This window comes from Parasteatoda tepidariorum, chromosome 1, assembly GCF_043381705.1.
Source record: "Parasteatoda tepidariorum isolate YZ-2023 chromosome 1, CAS_Ptep_4.0, whole genome shotgun sequence".
Classification (NCBI taxonomy): domain Eukaryota; kingdom Metazoa; phylum Arthropoda; class Arachnida; order Araneae; family Theridiidae; genus Parasteatoda; species Parasteatoda tepidariorum.
This window is the reverse complement of record NC_092204.1, coordinates 103878462-103900459: the sequence shown is the minus strand read 5'-3', so window position 1 is coordinate 103900459 and position 21998 is coordinate 103878462. Positions and strand designations below refer to the sequence as shown.

At 31.1% G+C, this 21998-nt stretch overlaps 1 protein-coding gene across 2 annotated transcripts; it reads left to right on the top strand.

Moving 5' to 3' along the window:
- The first annotated feature begins 5450 nt into the window (after positions 1-5450).
- Positions 5451-21891, top strand: LOC107449717 (uncharacterized). 2 transcript variants are annotated; one of them, XM_071187342.1, is made up of 7 exons: positions 5451-5606; positions 11110-11443; positions 11862-12002; positions 13753-13851; positions 16360-16422; positions 17532-17723; positions 21250-21891. In XM_071187342.1, the coding sequence occupies exons 2-7, from the start codon at positions 11122-11124 to the stop codon at positions 21462-21464; spliced, it is 1032 nt and encodes a 343-aa protein (XP_071043443.1). In that variant the 5' UTR covers positions 5451-5606; positions 11110-11121; the 3' UTR covers positions 21465-21891. The 2 variants fall into 2 exon arrangements, with proteins under 2 accessions (XP_071043443.1, XP_042898287.2); XM_043042353.2 differs by lacking the exon at positions 11862-12002 and having other exon boundaries at positions 21250-21556.
- Positions 21892-21998: the final 107 nt, after the last annotated feature.

Sequence of the window (21998 nt, the reverse complement as noted above, 5' to 3'; positions counted from 1 at the left end):
GAGGATCAAAATTGTGATGGCATGTCTTCGGATCATCCTCCGGGATGTTTCCCAGACCGTCGCCAATAGCCCATTGTACAGCTCTAGTGCGACGTAAATTAACAACAACAACAACAACAACATATATATGCCGACCAGGTGGCCGAGTGGTTAGCGTGCCTGACTACAGGGTCATTGGCCACGGGTTCGAATCCTGCTCAGGGCATGGATTTTTCTTTCTCTCTCTGTGTTGTGAATGTGACCCGCTTTATAAACGGGTTGTGTGACGTGGGCGACGCTGCTCCACCGCTGTGGCTTCGCTACAGGTGCTCACTGGGTAACGAGAAGAGAGTAGCAGTTCTGGCATTTCTGTGGCCAATGGGACAACCATCAAGTGCCCGCCATTAGAAAAAAATATATATACTATAAAACATTTCCTTCAAATAAATTTTAGAGCCTTATTATTTCACTATAAATTTTTAACAGCTTTGCACATTAAGCCCATTATTTTAAGTAGTTCTCGACTCAATTTCTAGAAAGCATAAAATTTTTGTGATTGTTTTATTTTTGTAGAATATTAGAGATTTAAGGGTTCTTAGAATTTTTATTTTACTTGCATTGCCTCAAAGAGAGTAAATAAATGAAAGTATCTAATTGGAGAAAAAATATTTTCTTGAATTGTAATATAACAAATAATTTTTCAGTTTCTGAGAATACTTTAATTGTGAATTATAGCGACGCACCTATTACCTTCATTACACCTAATAATTTTCGAATTTAAAAACTTTTACATTCGCACCTAATAAGTTTGATTCATTCAGTCATTCTCATTCAATTATATTCTCAACTTTTGATTTTTATGCCTAACTCTCCTCTTAATGCATCTATCGATCCTAATGAAATGAAGAGTTTATCTCTGTATTTCTCTTATAGCTCAATAACCGCTTGTTCCACTATCCTCAAATTCAGATAGTGGCTGCATGGGAAAATTCGGCTCCTAAAATTCAGTCGAAATTATTTAGTGCGTAGAGCCGTATGAAAATTTGGAAGATGTAATTTTTTTTTATTGGTTTAGAACTCATCGCTGATAAAAATGAGACTGCTGCAGGCGATTTTCTTTCTTTAAAACATTTTAAAGATGACATCAGCGATATTTGCTTATAGCTCTCATAAAAACAGTTTTTTTTGCACTTTTTTTGAGATATAATTATTTTTGTTGTAATTTTATTCGGATAAAATCATTGATCAGCATTAACATGATTCATCAAATCAATATTTCTAAAGCTATCTAAAACCACGTAATTACTTCGTTCATTTTTATTCTTTTAAAACGTGAATCTATAAAACTGAATAATTTAAAATCAACAGTAATTGAAGTAAAAAATAAATTATGCATTGAAAAGTAAAATTAAGGGAGGAATATTTTTATATTAATCTTTTTTAATTTATAATTTTATAACCGTCGTCGAACAGCTGACCCAATTTTTGTGTTTACGACTACGAATGTTCAACTCCGTAGCCTCGTAATTTTGAACCCTATCCGGAAGACAAGGGAACTCCTGGATCAAGTATTAGGGGAAATTCGCCCTCGTGGAGGACTTTTTAATGGAACTAACCCGCATTTGCATTACATGGAGAGGAAAACCATGACAACCTCCCGCGGTAAGTCTGATAGCAAAGGGACTCGAACCCATGATCCGTCTACAACTGAGGATATTTTACATCAGCACTGTGGTCGGTGCAAACCTGATGCGGATTCTTGTCGACCAGCCAACGCTGGGATTAGAATCCAGTTCATCTCATTGGAAGGCAAAGCACTAATTCGTGCAGGAGATTTCGTACCTGTAAAGGCGAAATAAAAGATCGTCATACAATTACAGACGCCAATGATGCTTAGTTACATTTGGCAATAGTTTTTAATTGAAATAAAAGGTGGGTTCCAGGAAAAAAAAATTTATGAAGATAAGACCATTTTTTTTTCTCCAGAGAAACGGTGAAAAATCGTCATAGTTTTAATGACTCTAATGAGATTTAATTAATTTTGATAAAATGTACTAATTGAACTTTAAAAAACAGATAATCTGTGTACTAAAAAGTAAAATAATGGAGAAATCGTGTTAATTCGTTTAAGAGAAAGGTAAGAAATCGTTACAACTACTACTATTAACGTTATTGATGCTTAGTTAATTTTGGTTATATTACTCCTTGAAATTAAAAATAAGTTATGCTGAAAGCAATATGGATGGTAGAGCCGTGGTGTTTCAGGGGATAGAGCCTCACAAAGAGGTTCGAATCCCAGCAAAGGTTGGTGGATTCCGCATCCGGCATGCACCGACCACAGTGCTGACGTGAAATACCCTCAGTGGTAGACGAATCATGAGTTTAAGTCTTCTTGCCTTTGGGCTAATCGTGGGAGGTTTTCGTGGTTTTTCTGTCCACGTTACGAAAATACGGGTTAGTTCCCTCAAAAAGTCCTCCACAAAGGATAGTCTGTACTAATATTTGATCTATGAGTTTCCTTGTCTTCTAGGTTGGGTTTAATATAACAAGGATCACGGAGTTGAACCTTTAATAGTCGTAAACTCAGAATTGGATCGGCTGTTCAACACGGATTATAAAATAAAAAATATGATATGCATAACAGTTAACATGAATTGAAAAAATGAATCATTTCAAGAAATGTTCCTGGAATTAATGAACATTGGTGTTTGAAAGCAGTAGATAAAAATAACTATTTATGGCTTTTAAAAATGCTTTCATGCTGAAAAAAAATTATAAATATTTTGATGAAAATGGTTTCATTTATATGAATTCAGTGCGTAAAGTATTACTCACATAAATTATCTAGCGTACCAAGAAATTTTTTTTTAGGAAGATCAATACAAATGCAATTTTCTTAGCGGTATTGTGCATGAAACATTTTTGAGTTTGTTATGAAAAAATAAAAAAAAATATAATGAATGAATTTTTTTAATTAGATGTTACTAAATTATGCTTAGAAATAATTCAAATTAAAAAAAAAATTTTTTTTTGGTTATAAATAAGATTTACGACAGATGTTACATGAAATAATTGAAAGAATTTTTCAATGTACTAAAAAAAAAAATTATTGGACTAATCAATTCAACTAAAAGTTTAATTTTCTTGTCTTCACTGAGCATGAAACATTTACCGAATCTTAATACCATAAAATAATCTCCAATATTATAAAACATTGACCTAAATGTTACTGTCGCATAATTATATGATAAAATAGATGATCTTTGATGAAAAAAAATATTGAATTTATGTCTACATTCTTAAAAATGTTATTAGTTTTTTTAATGTTTGAATAGGCTTGGAATAAATATAAATAATATAAACATTTCCTTCTAAATATGCAATTTTAAATTCTTATCATTTTATTATAAATTTTGTCGATTTTTCACATTGGCACCATTATTTTAAGTAGTTCATATTAATTCCGATTGACTCTATTTCTAGAAAGCATAAAACTGTCATTTTTATGATTAATGTAATTATTGAGAAATATTACTGATTTGAGGATTCTGACAATTTTATTTTACTCACATTGCATCTATAATATATCAAAGAGCGTAACTAAAATAAAAGTATCTAATTCAACAAATTTTTTTTTCTTGAACTGCAATATAAAAAATAATTTTTTAGTTACTTCAGTGAATACTTCAGTTGTGAAATGTACATGCACTATACTATGCACATATAACCTTGATTACGCAATAAGTCAAATTTTCAATAAGTCAAGAAAAGTCAGTAAGTCAAATTTTCATTCTCAAATTTCAATTTTTATGTCTAGCTCTTCCCTTAATATATTTATGTTGCATAAAGAGCTGATGTATATCTAAAAAATCACAAAACCGATAAAATTTATTCATCCGCGTTGGCAACGAAAATTTGAAACAATCTGAGTTTTGAGTCGGGCGAAAGAAAGCGAACAGTTTACATATTGTTCCATAAATTTGTTTATACAGAAACTAATTGTTCTATGAATTTGTTTATACCGAAAATATATGAATTACTAGTTTCAAATTTAATTTCCCATAGGCAATGAAGTGTAGTACATAATCAAATCGTAATAAACAGCGGGCAAAAAAAAAAAAAAAAAAAAAAAAAAAAAAAAAAAAAGCAGGCCACCCTGAACAACTTTTGATCTAATGATTAGATCGTTCTTTTCTAGTTTGACCTGTTTGACCTTAAACATGTTAATTTATGACATCAAAGAAATTTTAAATTACGGAATCAGCTACAAAAATGCACTTTCACTGAATAATTATACCTTTTTTTTCCGACGGATTTGGATTTCTGACACCCAATACGAAATATGTGTCCCATACTTTGGTCAGGAGAGCGATCCAAAGTTTGGACTCCTTAATTTTACTTTTTGCGCATACCGCCATATCTCGAGAAATTTTTATGTAAATTGAAAACTTTCTGCACACAATTATAAAATTTCTTCATCCAAAGAAAATTCCAAGTGCAAAAGAACTTTTTGCAAAATATTCATAACTTTTTTTGTTGCTTTATATAAAAATAATCAAGCAAATTTTGAATTGTAAGGTATACAATTTCTTACATCATTGTAGTTTTACATGGCAAAATACAAATTTGAGCAAATTCGGTCAAATTGGTTCCTGAGAAATCAAATTTAAAAAATCGTATTCTTATCCGATCATTAGATCAAAAGTTATTCACGGCAATCTGTTTATATTTTTGCTCACTACATAATTTAAGTAAAACGTATATAAATTAAAGATTTCACAGTATACATGTGCTGCCTATTTTTAAAATTTCATTTTAAAAATCTGGTATGCTGGTACGATTTTTTACCAGCATACACACAAAGCTAGACGGGTGACAATGAGCGGGTTAAGCAAACTCGAATTGCAAAGCAATCTCGAAAAAAAAAAACAGCGTAATCAGTAGGGCAAGGGGTGATCTCCATAGTAGCCAAGTTAGTAAAATTTAAAAAGATATTTAATCTAAATTACTAACACTTTCTTTTTAAGGAAATCTGTTCTAGTTAAAAATGTATGACATAGGTCTCGGAAAATCATGAACATCCATTGTTATGCATGAATATCCATTATTAAGCTAAATTTTATTCAAGGGCATTTGTTTAATTTATTTTATTTATACTTTCCCCCTCAGATAACTGCACATTGATTTTTTTTTTGTCTGGTAAGAAAATTGTTTCGATTTTTTTTCTTATGAATTTAGCATATAATTGTTTATTTGCTTGAGGGAGACTGTATTATTATTTGAACATGCTCACAAAAAATTACTATTTAGAAAAAAAGAAAAAAGAGTGGAAGGTCAGAAAGAAAAATAAATGAATAACTAAAATCAGGATCTAAAATATTTTCAGAAGAGCTTTTTGAAATATTAGGCTTTAAGTTTCGATTCCGCATAATTTAGCCGTCTGTTTTTCTTTCTTTTGCATTTATTATTATTTTTTCTCTTTTCATTCATTTTCAATCGGTAACTGGTCGCGTTGAGAAGTGAAAAAGGGTTTCGTGAAGATTGTGAGGTTTTATTTTAAACCAGGAGTAGTTAAAAATATGTTTTGGATAAAGAAATGGACATTATCTTGATTGATATTTGTGGAAGTAAGTTATCTATTTCTCTCTTTCTCTCTAAATTGAAAAAATTGTAAGAGACGATGCCATCGTTATTTTTAAGTGTTTAGCTTTGTTCTGTTGTTACAATTTGTTCAGTGATGCAAAAACTGTAAGACTTGGAAGCTTGAGAATAACAAATTATGCAGTAAAACATATACAGATATCGAGGGAATAAAAAAATTAACATTCAATATTTAATTCGAGAATTATTTACTATTTAACTTGTAAAATGCCATAAGGACCGGGCCGCATTGCTGCTCATAGAAATGCGACAGAAAAGTAGAACTTTGACGCTCTGGAAGAACCATTTTTGTTTGAGAATTTAACACGACTTTTTTTACACAAAATTTCAATTTGCTCGAAAGGCATTGCAATTAATTGCTTCCTTAGGAAATTTTTTTTCAATTTTTTATTTAAGTAATAACTACTTCCCCCCCCATAGTGGAAAATTTTATTTTTATTAGATCTTTATTTTTTTAGATCTTTATTTTATAAGCTCACGATTGAGTAAATGTCAAAAATAACAAGAAAAAAAATTAAGAGAAATTCGATATTACCGTACATAAAATCTTAACAATGGCACTATAATTTTTAAAAGTACCAAAAGTCGCAATTCAGCAGCTTAAGAAAGATAAAAACCGTTTCTTGCTTGTATTGATAATAACTATCGTTAAACATTGTTGACGAATATTTTACATCTATTGTTACATCCATATGCCAGTTACTTATAATTTACACGCACCAGTTCATGCCTATTATAGTAAATTAAAATGCTGATTAAATAGTCAAAATTATTCGGCAGATACCTAACTATCTCTTATGCAAGAAATCCAATAAAACAAATCTTCAAAAAATACATAAAATTAGAAAAAAAGTATCATAATATGTAAAAAAAAAATTTGTGAGAAACATATTCGATTTGATTTGGAATGCAAATTTGATATGTAGGGAACCAAAAATATAAAATTTAGCCAATTTGCATATGAGCAAATATTTTTTTTTAGTGGCTTGCACTTGGAACTATTGTCCATTGGCCTCAGAAAGTGCCAGAACTGCTATTCCCTTCTCGTTAAACAGTGGGCACCTGTAGCGAAGCCACGGCGGTGGAGCAGCGTCGCCCACGTCACACAACCACAAACCCGTTTGTCGGGCGGGTCACATTCACGCAATCACACACAAAGGAGAAAGGACATAGAACACAGAGAGAAAGAAACATCCATGCCCTGAGCGGGATTCGAACCAGCAACCAACGGCTCCGCAGTCAGGCGCGCTAACTACTCAGCCTTAGGTCGGCGTGCCAAAGAATTGAAATTAACATTAAGAGTTCCGAAATTTTTAACGCTGTTGAGACCATATCTTCCAAATATCCATTTCTGATTAAGTGTACTTTTTTTAGACGGGTTTGGATTACCTATTCTGTAAATATAAGGATAGCCATAGTCTTTGAAATAGGGTCTTAACAGTTTGGTCAGCAGAGCGGTTCAAAGCTTAGACGTCATAATGTTAATTTTACTTTTCGCGTAATTAGCCATGTCTGGGGAAGTTTTTTTTTTAAGGGAATGGAAACATTTTTGCTTACAGTTATAAAATTAGTTCAACTAAAAATAATTTCTTGCAAAAATTATCTTTATAGTAATTATTTAGTATTTTTTATTATTTTGCTTTATAATAGTCGAACAAATATTGAAGTGTAAGATTTACGCATTGCTCTATCACCTTAAAGAAAGTAATTTTATAAGAAAAATTCAAAGGTTGAATGAAATCGGTCGAATAGCTCCTGAGAAATCGAATTTTAAACGTGCGATACTATTACATATAAGGCGAATTTTAAATAAGACGGCACATCCAAATGAATTGGAAGGAAGGTAAATTTTCCAGAGTAAGAACGTATCTGATCTCGTAACTAGAAATATCGTCTGCATAAATTAATTAGAATATTTACACTCACCCTTTTAAACCATTGAGATCTAATATGTGAAAATCTAATTATTTGATCGAAAGATATCACTTCACTTCACTTTCACAAGAAAAAAGAAAAGATTCTTGAAAGATCACTTTCAATAATTATTAATAAAATATTTGCTTAATAACATAATTATTAAAAATAAAACTTTGATTCCAAACCAAAAAACTTTCAAATAAAAGTTAAACATTGATAAAAAAATTGTTAATTATTCATGTTTTATAATTAATTTCTTAAAAAAATTACGAATTTCTTTGAGCTTATTACAGCTTGTGAATAGTTACAAAAGATTCCTTGATCACCATAGGGTGCTACAAGGTGTACTTATGAAAGGGTTTTAAACTACCTAACAGTGTAGAATATGTAAAAAGTAGACTCAATTTAAAATTCCTAAATTATTCGGCAATTTTCAAAATGTTGTTCAAAATTTGAAAGTTTGACAGTTAACTTTAAATTGAAATTATTCTGAGAAGAAAATTCGACCAAAACTACGAGAATATGGTAAAATTTACTTGAAATTTATTAGAGAGAGAAATACGGCAAAGTTCCTGATTCTATGGGAACACCAAAAATCCCTGTAACTGTACGATTTGTTTTTCAAAGCGCTTTGGTAATGATTTCGATAAAATTAATGATAAAATATGGTTTCGTAAAATTGGAAAAATGTTGTCAAATTTGATCATTTTTTAATGATATCTTAGAGCATGGCATAACCATACGAGGGTTGCTATTTATATTTCTGGCCTAATAATGAAAAAACAAATATGTAGGATCGAAATTGGTTTCATTGTTTTTCAAAATATTCTCCATGATGATCAATACACTTTTGCATGCGTTTGAACCAATTTTCAAAGCACTTTTTCCAGTCCGATTGAGGTAACTCCTCAACATGCGTTTTGAATGCATCAACCGCTTCTTAGGGGGTCGAAAATCCTTGTCCACGAAATTCATTTTTGATGTGTGGGAATAAGAAGAAATCATTGGGTGCCAAATCAGGGCTGTACGGCGGATGACCCATCAGTTCGATCNTTATGAAAGGGTTTTAAACTACCTAACAGTGTAGAATATGTAAAAAGTAGACTCAATTTAAAATTCCTAAATTATTCGGCAATTTTCAAAATGTTGTTCAAAATTTGAAAGTTTGACAGTTAACTTTAAATTGAAATTATTCTGAGAAGAAAATTCGACCAAAACTACGAGAATATGGTAAAATTTACTTGAAATTTATTAGAGAGAGAAATACGGCAAAGTTCCTGATTCTATGGGAACACCAAAAATCCCTGTAAATGTACGATTTGTTTTTCAAAGCGCTTTGGTAATGAAAATTGGAATAAATTGGAAAAATGTTGTCAAATTTGATCATTTTTGAATGATATCTTAGAGCATGACATAACCATACATTCCGTTAAATTTAGTTTTCAGTTTTGTATTTTTAATAAATACATGGTAATAAGAGCGACTATTTTGAAAACCAGAATTTTTGGTAAAAAGTTTAAATACCGTGTATTTTAGTTGTATTAACTAATATTATGCTGTTGTTGTTTTTTAAATCAGAAATGTCATTACCATACAGTAAGGTAGTTTTACATAATTTTCTTTTTCTCCGGGCTCAGTTGACATTTTTGAGTAAATCTACACTTCTGTCTTGTGACAAAGAATTCCCATTGATTTTAGCAAACATTTTCTGTAAATATCTCAAAAAATTATCATAATTCTTTTTTATAGAAAAGGGTCAATTTTGGTCATTTATGCTGTTATTTGAGCCAATATAACAAGTTTTTCTTTTCTCGAAATCTTAAACTAGCCCCCAGATGTTTAAAAATAAAAATAGTACATTATTTTAACAGCAACAGTTTAAACGAGTATTTTAAACTTACTTATCTATCCTTAAAATACTTTTTTAAACATTTTAAAGCATGTATTTTCTTACGTTTTTATGAAATGTTTTTTGTGACAACATCTTATTATTTTACTCGTGAAATAGCAAATAGTCGAAACACGTAAACGAACATTGAAAATATTGTTTTAAAATAATATGATGTCCTAAAATTCAATGAAAAAAGTCATTTTAGCGTTATTTTTTTTTAAATAAAATAAATATTTTGCATTAGAAGTGAATATTTAGAGCATAATAATGGGTTATAAAGTTATTTCGTTTTTTTTATAATTTTTTTTTAATAGTGAATAAGTATTTTATTGATTTATATAATGTTCATTCTGTTCCAATACCTTTTGCCATCTTGTAGCATGTAGTAGTATGATTCCACGCTCATAGAACTTATAGATCCAGATCCATTATAGATCCACGCTCATAGATCCAGGTGATTTTTGAGCTTCTCATTTGAAGTTAAGATTTAACCATGTTAAAGATTTTGTAGAGACCGGAAATAGGGTAGACTGTTTCTCACCCTCAGTGATGATGCACTATATAAAAATATAGAGCACTATATTAAAACAGCTAGAATAAATAAATTATATTCCAGCTGCTTGAAAAACAAATCACAGTCGTCAACGCCACGTTACAAATTTCTTCCCGTAAGAACAATTGGAAATTCATAGCTTTGAGATTAAATCTAGAAGTTTCAAATGATCATGAACGCTCGAATTGGATAAATTTAATGTTTCGGCTACCTCATGAGCTGTTATTTGCCAACTTGCATCAATTAATACTTTTATTGCGTCTACATCAGCTTAAACTGTCCTTTCATTTTCAACAACAAAATTGCCGGATCGAAATTTTGCAAAACTGGCGTTCTGTCAATATATCTTCTCCATACGCATCGAATTATTTTTTGCTTGCTTGGACAACGCTTTTACCTTTTCGACAGGAAAGAAAAAAAGTAAAATATGTCGAAAATGCTTTTCTCTTTCAATATTTAAAAGGGCACTAAAATAAAAATTACTGTGTAGAATCAATCGAAATTCTTGCTATATCAGCTGTCAAAATATCAAATGAATGTACAGCTTAAGTGTGTCGTTGCTTTTGAGAAAATAAAATTCAGCCCGGCTTTGGGAAGAAAATAAATTACTTTCCAAACAACCCAAAACTAGCAAGTTTCAAAACTAGTTATAATTAACATCAATATTGTCACTTCTTGAACCCATTACTTAACAAAAAGGGACAAAGATGCTAAAAAAAAATTTTTTTTTTTTTGAAATAGCTGAAATGTGACCGATCTGTAAGAACTTGGAATTTATTTCTTCAAAAATGTCTTGTAGCAGACTATTTATAAGACAATCTATATAGGATATCGATGAATATAATCTATAGGAATATAATCAGTAGGAATATAATCTATAGGAATAAATATATATAATTTATATGCAATCAATATATCTATATAATCTATAGGAATGTAATCTACATAATCTATGAGATATTGAGGAATATAATCTATAGGAATATAATTCCATAGGAACATAATCTATAAGAATATAATCTATGGGAATATAATCTATGGGAATATAATCTATATAATGTATATGCAATCTACTTATCTGTATAATCTATAGGAATATAATTTACAGAATCTATAGAATATGGATGAAGAAGCTGGTTACACTGAAATGACTGAATTATCAACGTTTCCGAAGCACACTTCTCAAGTATTTCTAATACAAGGAGATGACACGGTATCGGAGACATATATAGCCATGGGTGAATTCTCAAAAAGGGAATCTCCGATCGGAGTGCCTAACTGCCCCAAACCAAATACGCCCAAGGGTCAATGCCAAAACGGCCCTATCACTTATAAGAAAGCTTCAAAAGAGGAAGATACGAATTGCTTGCAATATGAAAATGTATCAGTGCCTAACACTACACTTGCAAGATCTGACGCCTCTCACACACGCGCTATTCAAGGTGAGTAATTTAAAACAAATTTAACTTTTTATTACGCTACGGACTATTCTCTGATATGGCGATAAAAATTTCATTGATAGGTTGTGTTATATGCAGAAAATAGATGTTTTCTAAAATTTTAAGCAATGCGCGTCATTCCGACGCATCTTATGACTGTCATTTTCTATTCGATTCAACTTATCACCGAATTTTTCTATTTTAACATATCTTGTCGTTGAAAATTTATATTTTGACGCATCTTGTTATTGCGAAAATTTACATTCTGATGCGTTTTATCACTGAACATTTTCATTCGAACTAACTTCTAACTGAAAATTTTAATTCCCACACAACTTATTTCTGAAAATTCTATATTATGACGCAATTTATTACTGCAATTTTTTTGCCTGCCAGTGTAAGTGTATGATCTTCCGTTCAGGACTTCCACAGAATGTATTGATGACGTCTGATGTAGAGTATATGGACTGCTTTTATTATGAAACACTTACAACACCTTCTACTTCTCATGGAAGACATGAGTCAAAACATTCTTCATCTGTAATCAACAACCAACAAACGGGTAAGAAATATTATTGTTCTATATATGAAGTACTTTGTGCATGCTAAATTTAAGCAAACATTCTAACATGAAATGCTCTTTTACTTCAGTTTTATATCTTAACAAGACAGACTCTTTTGTAAGAGTTTTGTGAAACATTTTGAGGATTTGTTGCATTTTGAGGATTGATAACGTTTTACAAATGATCAACGTAAAAATCTGTTCTCCCCGAGAGTTATTACACAGTGAAGATGAATCAAAAGTCTACCTTCTTTTTCTCCGAGTCAGCTTTTATGTACAAAAACCGACCTTGTGGTTTTTATATATTTTTAAATACTTTAAAGAATTAAGTAAAAGAATATGTCTAACAGGTGTCGCATATTAACCCACTGGTGGTTAAGCAAATGGGTAAATTTGGGAGAATGTTTCTCCCCAATACACTATTCAGCTATCTATTAACATGGAAAAACCGGTTTTGCTATGCAGAGAAGACTGCAGGTTAAAATGCCACTTTTTACGTGCAGAACGGTCAGTGGGTTGAAGTGAAAAAAAGTGATTTTTTAAACCCTTACGAAGAACATCTTAAGAAAGGCGTTATTAAAAATGTAAAAAACCTGTTTGGTATGGTTTTCAAACCTGTTTGCCTTACAAAACTGAGAGGAGGGGAAAAGTACTAGAAACATCTTCAAGTTGAAAACTAATAGAAACATCAAATGTATATGCATTTTTGACATCAGTTATGAAAAGATTTCTAAAAATATATATATTGAGGGAAATCATTACGGAACACCTTAGTTGGATTCAAGTCTCCGAATATTTGCTTTAAAACGCAATCCAAAGTCAAAAGTTTGGAACACAAAAATGGAGTGACAACTTGGAATAGGTCATGCATACAATTATTTATATTATTTAGAAAACTATAATTAAAATAAATTTTGCTTGGAAAAATGTTTGCAGTTTTGAGAAGAAAATGTTTTTTTTTTCAAGCCAGGGACCTGCCAGACCAGAAAAAACCAAGGACCTGCGCTTGCTAACTTCATTGTTATCGAAGTTCCTTTAGCATTGATTCGTGCTTCTCGCTCGCTGCTTTATTTGCTCATTGGATACTTGTGTAGTTTAGTCTAGCCTCGAATGTAAGCTAGTAATCTTTTTCAAATGAACTTCTAAAACTATACAGTATAACTGTTAAACTGTAAAATTATCAAGTTCTAAAACTATATAAGTTTGATTTCTAAACATTTTATTCTGTTTAAATACGTTATGATTTGATTCATATACTTACTACTACTATTTAGAAATTACATTTAGATAAACTAAGTCCTAATCCTAATCAATTCCCTAAAAAAATAATTTTTAGTGTTTGTAGATACAGTATTGTTCAAACATAAATTTATAGATAATATAAAAACCGAAGAAAAGGTTTAAAAAAATAACATATAGTAGTTATAAAGTAGATTAAAACGGAGGTAGTATGATAAAAGTAAAAACATTAGATTGATGGGCAAAGTATTTTAATCAATACCTTCAATAAAACACCATTTTTTTTAGAACAAAAATCCTTTTTTTTAAAAAAAATAAGCTTGAATTTCAATGTAAGCTGAAATACATACAACTTCTAAAAATTGTAAATTATATTCAAGAAAAGCACATTTAAAAATAAACTGTTTAAGATAGTCCTGAAACAAATATAGTAACTAATTTTATTATTTATTCTCTTGCAATATTTAGTAGAACAAACAGAATTACCAAGTATTTTGTTTTAATTTTGCAGAAAATAATCTTACTTTATGTAAAAGGCTAGAAATCAGCAGAAGAAAAATGAGATGTTTTGAATTTACTTGCTATGCTGTGGGGGCAGTTTATAAAGAAGGTATTTATAACAAAACTTGTTGACCTTTTATTTAATGTGCAAACATTTTTGTAATTTCATTTCACAAAAGCCATCCTGCAGTTTAATAGTTTTTGAAAACAGAATTTTTTTTTTCCTGTAAGTTTCGTACTTGGAAAGTTCAGTGGATGAAAGTTCTAACAGATATTTTAGAGAATTTTTATAAATTATATTTCATATGCAAATATTTTTATAATTCATTTTCAGAAAAACTGTGCAACATAAAAAAATTTTTTTTCCCTACAATCATATTTTATTTTAAATTTCTTATTTGAAGAGTGGATGAATAACTCTAAAAGGTCTGGTTTCTTAGGACAAGCGCCTTATCTGAGCGTCAGCGGGACGTCAACGTCCCGCCGACGCCAACAAAATACTGGTTTGTTAGCTCAAGGCCTGGTTTCTTAGAACTAGCGCCTTATCTGGGCGTCAGCGGAAAGTTGACGTAGATCTGACGCCAAAAAAATACTTTTTTGTTAGCTCAGCGTGAGCAGTCGGTCCAACGCAGACATTATCTCTCATTGCGCATGCGTTAATAACGTAAACAAATATTTATTTTGAATTTGTATTGATTTTGTTATTGTCGACCAGTGTTTTAGAGAACAAATAATGACTTTGTCCAAGAAAAAACACATTATAGCTGAGCTAAATGAAGAGTGCTATGTTTAATGAAGAAGCTATGTTTAATGTCAAAATCAAAATCTTGGCTGATTTCAATGTGCTGTTGGATGTTGTCCGCCATTGCTTCTGTGGTTAACGTCACGTTGTAATCCAACTGCAGTTGAGTTGGACGGCAATTGTAGTTCAAGATGAGCGTTCGATGACGTATACTATCAAACTCACAAACGGACCAATCAGAGGTTAGCGCTGATTTCCAGCTGACGGCGTCCTGTCCTAAGAAACCAGGCCTTAAGAGATATTTTAGTCGAATTGTGCAAACTATGTATATTATGTATGCAAACATTTTTATAATTTTATTTTGGAAAAGCTACGCTAACGAACAACAGTTTTTTTCCAACGAAACTATCTTCTAATTGTAAGTTTTTTATTCGAAAAGTTGAGTAGCTCTCAAAATGGTTGAATAGCTCTCAAAAAATAGCAACTTATTACTTTTAAGTTTAATTTTCTATGATTTTTTTTTATCAAAATGTACTGTTAAAATGGTGGCTTTTGGCAACTATTCCACTAACTTCATGAAATTGAAATTCATCTGTGTTTAATGGTTAAAAAATTAAAAATTCTTTCAAAACTAATTGAAAAGTGGTAATTATCTTTTAAATTATAATAATACAACTTTTACATCTTCTTTATACCCTGCTTGACAATTGCTAAGGAACAACTGATTTATGCAAAGTAGCGTTTCCGTCAGCCCACCAATCACCGTAAAATTAACCGCAAACGGCGGGAAAAGCAGGGCCTGTTATCTGTATAGCTCTTCATTCATTTGAAAACTCATGCAGTTGGATGTTTAACCTATATAGTGCCGTAGTAGGTTGTTGAACTTATTTCTGTCAAATTCAAGGTGGTTTTGCGATAATTAAGTGCAAAATATAAGCTCGATGCATCTCGCTACAACAACGCCATCATCGAGAAAGATTACGCTGGTGTGTAAGAAACGTATTGGTTGTGGTCACCAACAGTGGTCCAAAGTGATGTTCTACGACGAAACCCGTTTATCTGTGACTCAGGCGTGCTGGCGTGGGCAGGCGTCATGCACAATGGCAGAACACGGTTTCGCATCTTTGAGCGAGGTAGCGCTACATCCCGGTGACATTCCAGCGATTTTATTCTGGAGCATTTTCTTCTTTTAGGTGTGTGCTAGGTTCAGAATTTTCTGTTTATAAACCACAATACGCGGCCACACAGGATTTCTGAGGTATCAGACACACTAAAAGATGAAGGTTTTGTCCGTATACAAAGGCCTGCGTTTTCTCCGGACCTGAATCCTACAGAGCCTGTCTGGGATGCCCTCGACAGGTTGTGTTTCACAAAGAACGCGCCCTTCTCGAACAGTGTAAGAGTTAAAAACCGCCTTGAGAGAGAAATGGGACGATATAAATCCCCAAGGACACCATGATAGCTTAGTAGATAACATAAATAAAATAGGAAAATCATGCATTAGTGTTAGAGGTAATCATAACTCTTAATGAGATACTCATACTTGTTTTATTCTGGAAAGAACACCCATTTTTCGTGTTGAAATCGTCTAAGGAGCATATTTTTTATATTTAATTTTCGTATTTTTCAATATGACAATATTTGTACCATTTTGCATTATAATAAATCCACATTGTCGCCTCTAAATATGTACTTAGTTTCATTTCTTCAATCTGTTAGTAAATGTTATCTGTTATTAAATATTCCACAAAATATATCTGTTCTTTAGTAATTGTCAAGCAATGTATCTTTTTTATGGCAATGAAATACCAAGTGCTCATTAAAATTTTCAATCACTATATTAAAATTTTTTTTTTTGTATCTTTCTGTTAAAAGCGGAGCAAAATGCATTAATAGAGGCCATTTCATCCTTCTTTGCTATAGGAATTCTAGCGGCAGGTAAGAATACACCATTCATTATACATCGTGCATGTTTTATACTCATGAATATTTAATAGAAGTTATACTTCTGGTCCTCAGATGACTATATAGTGTCGTCTTTCTGACACCACTGTTAATGTTCGTTTTCCTCATTGGCATCCGACAACGTATTACCATCCTTTGTAATTTCTCTGCGTTAAGTTCGTGCCGTAATCAGTAGGTAAAAATCTTTGTTGAAAGTTTCTGTCAACTGAAGCATATCCGAGTTCCTTTTCTTCAGAACAATTTATCGGAGACGAAGCCGATCACGGTCTTGGTTAATTATTTTCGAATGAGAGTTATTGTCTTCCAAACAATGTTTGTGACTTCTGTTTCAAATTTTTTAAAGCCAGTTATATAAATTGCAATAATTCTGGATGAAATTACGATATAAATTACCGGTAATTTGAATTTGTCATCCACAAAAGATATTTTTACCTTAAAATATAATGCCGTAATTTTTACTTTAATACTTATTTAATTAGAGAGATTTAGTGATTTTGCGGTAATTACTACCGTAAAAATTACGGTATGTCAGATATTTTGTTTTGCAACATGTTTTGGTAAAAATGGATTTTACTGTGGTTTGATCCAGAATTTCTTACAGTGTGGCTGTTTTTGAAAATCTAGCGAGTTCAGCTGTCTTCACAATTATGGTTCCTGCTAAACGGGAGCCCAATATAAGCCCTCTTTTCAAATCGGATCGGATCGGATGTTTTTCCCTTCAACTCTGCGTTTTTCATGAAATGCACTAACACACCTTTCTTAATTCAGCATTCTGATGTGGTATCATCCACGTTAAAATCAGACTTTGCATACCTATCTTCTATTATAGCATTTAATGAAAATTCTCACAGATTTCTAATTCATTGGCCAGTGCGTGTATGGAATTCTCTATCCTTATGATGCACCCTATCTCTCCCAAAACATTGATGTAACATTGAGACATCCAATTTGACACTAGGATTTCTGGGTTAGGAACACTTACTTTGTGTTAATTAATTTTTTTATGAACTAAGTTTATTTCTATGCAATTTGTTGTATGTCAGATCATTAAAACATTTCTAAACATTTTAGTAATATTTCAGGTTTCATCTTCTTAGATGGATGCAAAGCCTGCACACTAATTCCAGTCATGTTGGTATGTTCTGGAATCATGGATTCTATAGCCAGTATCATAAGTCTTGGAATTATATTTAAGAACAATAACAGGAAATGTTTATGCTGGAGAGATGCTACTCGGGCGATTCGTTCTCTAATGCTGGTCGTCCATGCATATGGTAAGCGCAGTATCCATAATCTGTATTGAAACGTTAAATTCAGGTTTCAATTTCAACATAAGCATTATTCAGAAAACCTATTTTTGCAATCATATACAGAAAAAAAAATTAAACATCAAAGAATAATCTTTATTAAATAAAACGCTAATACGTACGTATGCATCAATAAAACCGATGATATTTCTTTTCTCGCGTTGGCAACAGTTTTCATTTTTAATTGATGGGCTTCGGCGCGCAAGAGCACGTAGTGAGCATCATGTGGCTAATCTATATTATTTAAAAAGCTAATACGTTTTAATTGATAGGCTTCGGCGCGCAAGAGCACGTAGTGAGATTCTCGCCGAATTATCAAAAAAATTCTCACAAAATTATCTTCATCGAAACCGATGTTTTACATCCGGCTTTCAGTACTATTTCATATTGTTTTACAACACATGGTTTTAGCCCTCTGGTGGGAAAGACTTTAAAACAAAACTTACAACAGTTACTTTTCTCAACAACTGAAATTTAGAATAGTGTGATTAAGAAAAATATGTGAACTGTTTGCAATTTCAAATTAATATTGAAATGCACAGGTTTAGAATTTTCTACAGTGAAAAGTTTTCGGAACTTCAGTGTTCAAAAAAGTATACAAAAACTAGACGTTAAGAACGTATCCAATGCGCGAGCAAAGCGAGCATCGGATCCGAAATGAACTTTGAAAGCAGTTCCGGGGGTTGGCGAGCGCCAGCGAGCAGGGGGCGAAGCCTCGTAGTATAAAAATTTAAGACAGTAAACTTTAGCGCTATGATCCGCCATAAATGCACAAAAACAAGTGAAGCACACACTGTAAAAAATTTTGGTGCATAGTTCCCCTATTTTTGGTGTAAACAAAATACATTTTAAATGCAAAATTGAAGTTGTGAAGCAAAAAATTATGTAAAATTTAGAAAATAACAATTGTTTGAAAGATTTATTATATATTACTAAAAATGTGCTTGTTTTTTTAGACGAAATGTTTTTTTTCTCCAATGAAACTATAAATTGAGTCCAATGCGCATGAAAATATGTTTCCTTTGTAGATAAGCAAACAAATAAACAACAAAACAATACATAAAAAATTTAAAAAAAATACGATTCACTACAAAATTAGGAAAATTAGAAGAAGTATTATAGAAAATGAAGAAGTATTTATGGGACCTCTCTGGTCACATTTCTCAAAAATAAAGTCACCAACTTAATGCATAACAAAATTAAAAGTGAAAACAAAAAAATTTCTAAAAAAAATTATCAAACAGCAGCTGTCACCATAGCAACGCATGCGCACTGTTTACTATTACTCTTGATTATGGTGGTTGAAAAGTGTGGTCGCCATGAAATCCAAACCAAGAACCGTTTTGCCAATGGGTCATAAATAAAATTCTATCAGTGAAAAAGTAAATAAACATTATGACAAAATGCATTGTAAAATAATTTAGTTTACCTCAACACCAATAAATGGTGGAAACTATGCAAAATTTTTTACACTTGATGAAAACGGTACCCATTGATAAAATGAGGTTTTCTAAATGCAAATGTTTAAATTGTATCATTGAAGTTATTGTTTTGAATTTATAGATGTAAGGGAAGCAAGAATCGCTTCGATCTAAATTATTATCTAAATATTTATTAGGAACCAAATATGACCGATGTTAGGCTGTTGAAGCATTTTGTGTAAGAAGAGTTTTGAGAAAGAGAGACGAATCTTCCAACAGAAGAAACGTTCAAAATATAATATGTCACAGTTACAGAGAGCCGCGAAGGCTCATGGGATAGAGCGTTCGCCTTCCAATGAGGTGAACCGGCTTTGAATCCCAGAGATGGCTGGTCAATGTGAATTCCGCATCCGGTTTGCATCGACCACAGTGTCGACGTAAAATATCCTCAGTAGTAGACGGATCATGGGTCAGAGTCCCCTTGCCGTTAGGCTAACCATGAGAGGTTTTTGTGGTTTTCCTCTCCATGTAACGCTAATGCGGGTTTGTTCCATCAAAAATTCCTCCACGAAGGCAAAATTTCTCCCAATACTTGATGCAGGAGCTCCCTTGTCTTTTGAATTGGGTTCAAAATGACATGGCTACGGAGTTGAACATTAATAGTCGCAAACCCAAAACAATTGGGTCGGCTATTCAACAACGGTTATTAAATAATATAAAATTACATTACAGAAACATCTCGAATCCAAAAGACTTGAATCTAGTTTTATTTCTCTCTTTAAACGATGAAAAATTCATTTTTATTCAAACCATATTGAAAATTTGGTAGGTTTCGGAGCAATGAAGCATCATGCAAACGTTTAAAATGCTGACGACTTTAAATTTTAGTTTAAAAATTAATAACAAATGTACTAAAAATCTTACAGCTGTACATGAAACACTGCAACGGAATGAGTACTAAAACTTCAAAGATGCGCTTAAATTTACCACTTTAGGCATTTAATACATTTCTGAAATGATAATTATCAGCATAATCCATTACAGCAAAGAAATGTTTTTGAAAAGTAGATACAAGATTTTAAGAAAAATTTCAAAAAATTGAACAACTCAAAGTCTTTTTGAAGTGAAAAAAAACTGTATTTTATTTTGTGAAGCTCTTTCAAAGTCTCCATTTTGTGGAAGAAAATTATCTTTTTAAAAAGTCTCACTAACTAAAGTAACAAATACTATAACATATAAAGTTAGAAACTAAAAAACTTAGAAATTTGTTTAAAAGTGTATATGCTGTACAATTTTCAAGTAAACCGATTAAAAATTGAAAAGATAATCGAAGTCACCGCTTGCTTTTATGATAATAAGGTAAAAACATAAATATGTAAATACATATTATAAGTTTGCATTTAGTATACTACCAAGTAATTTATTTACAGAAACATGCGGCTTTTTAAAGACAAACATTGCAACGTCCTATCTTTAAGCACTTTTTTATAGCACTTCTTAAAAGACTGAATTCTTCTGCATTTTGATACAAAACTAAATAAATACGTAATTAAATAAATGAAAATAGGAATAAAATACGAGTACAAAAATAAATAAATAAATATAAAAAAGCTTGAAAATAAAACTAAATTCTGTTTATTTGGCAATACATGCAATATTTAACTTAAACTTAACAGAGAATAGTTCTGCCAAGTTATAGCTACTATAGTTGCTTAGTTTTTTTTTAAAAACTGAATTCTATCATTTTTCAGAAAATTTATTGTTGGGTAATAAGTATCCCTTTGTCGTTCTAAGATCAACTGAAAAATTTAAAAAAAAAAAATTCCTTGGAACAAAAGTTTAATTAGCATATAATATTACACTATATTAGCATGATATAATAAAAATTAAATTGATACCAAAAAGATATTTAAGTTTTGAATTGAATTCTTGATCAACTTAAATATTTAAAAAAATTAAATATTTAAAAAAATTTTATTTAACTTATTCCACTTCAAAAAAATGTTAATGCATATTTATGTATAATAATACTTATATTTATATGATATTAATATGTGTATCATAAATTGTAGGATTAGTGCTAGTGTATGAAGTAATGCACCCGGAAGAGACGGATAAAAGTAGTGCAAAGTACTGCAACGCATATCTTTATTGGCTGGGATTTGTTTATTTTCATACATTTGTATTGACTTCAGTGGCAACGCTGGTTGCTATGATCATAGTTCCATTCTTTTATTTATTTAAGAAAAATAAATATGTGTTTAATCAAAACATTGATGTTGAATAAAACTGAATAAAAAATAATTAATTTATAACTTTCTGTAGAGTCTTAGGAATGATTATATTAAGTTTTATTTTAGCTTTATACTTTCCTATTTATTTCCCAGAAAGGTTAAATAAGAAAAAAAATAGTGAATATAAAAGTTATGAAATCAAAGTAGCAGAAAATTTGTTTATATTTTTTTTCTGAAACTAAAGACTAAAAATGACATTAATCAGTATAAAATGCAAACTACAATACGTTTTCCTAGAAGATTTGTTGTTTTGTTGTTCAATTGTGTTCCTCCTTCAAATGATTTTGCATATTTTAATCACTTTTACTGAAATAAAATGTAAATCGGTTTTCCCTTTCCACAAGTGAATGTCCATTATGAGTAAAAATATTGTACCATATTATCTAAAATATAAGGTGAATTTGTCTCAATAATTCAGAACTTTTTGCATTGTTCATTTATTTTTTATGTGTCACTGGTGTCAAAATTATAGAATTGTGTTGTTTTGTACCGTTCACCATCCTTTTATGTACCTGCACCGAGCCATT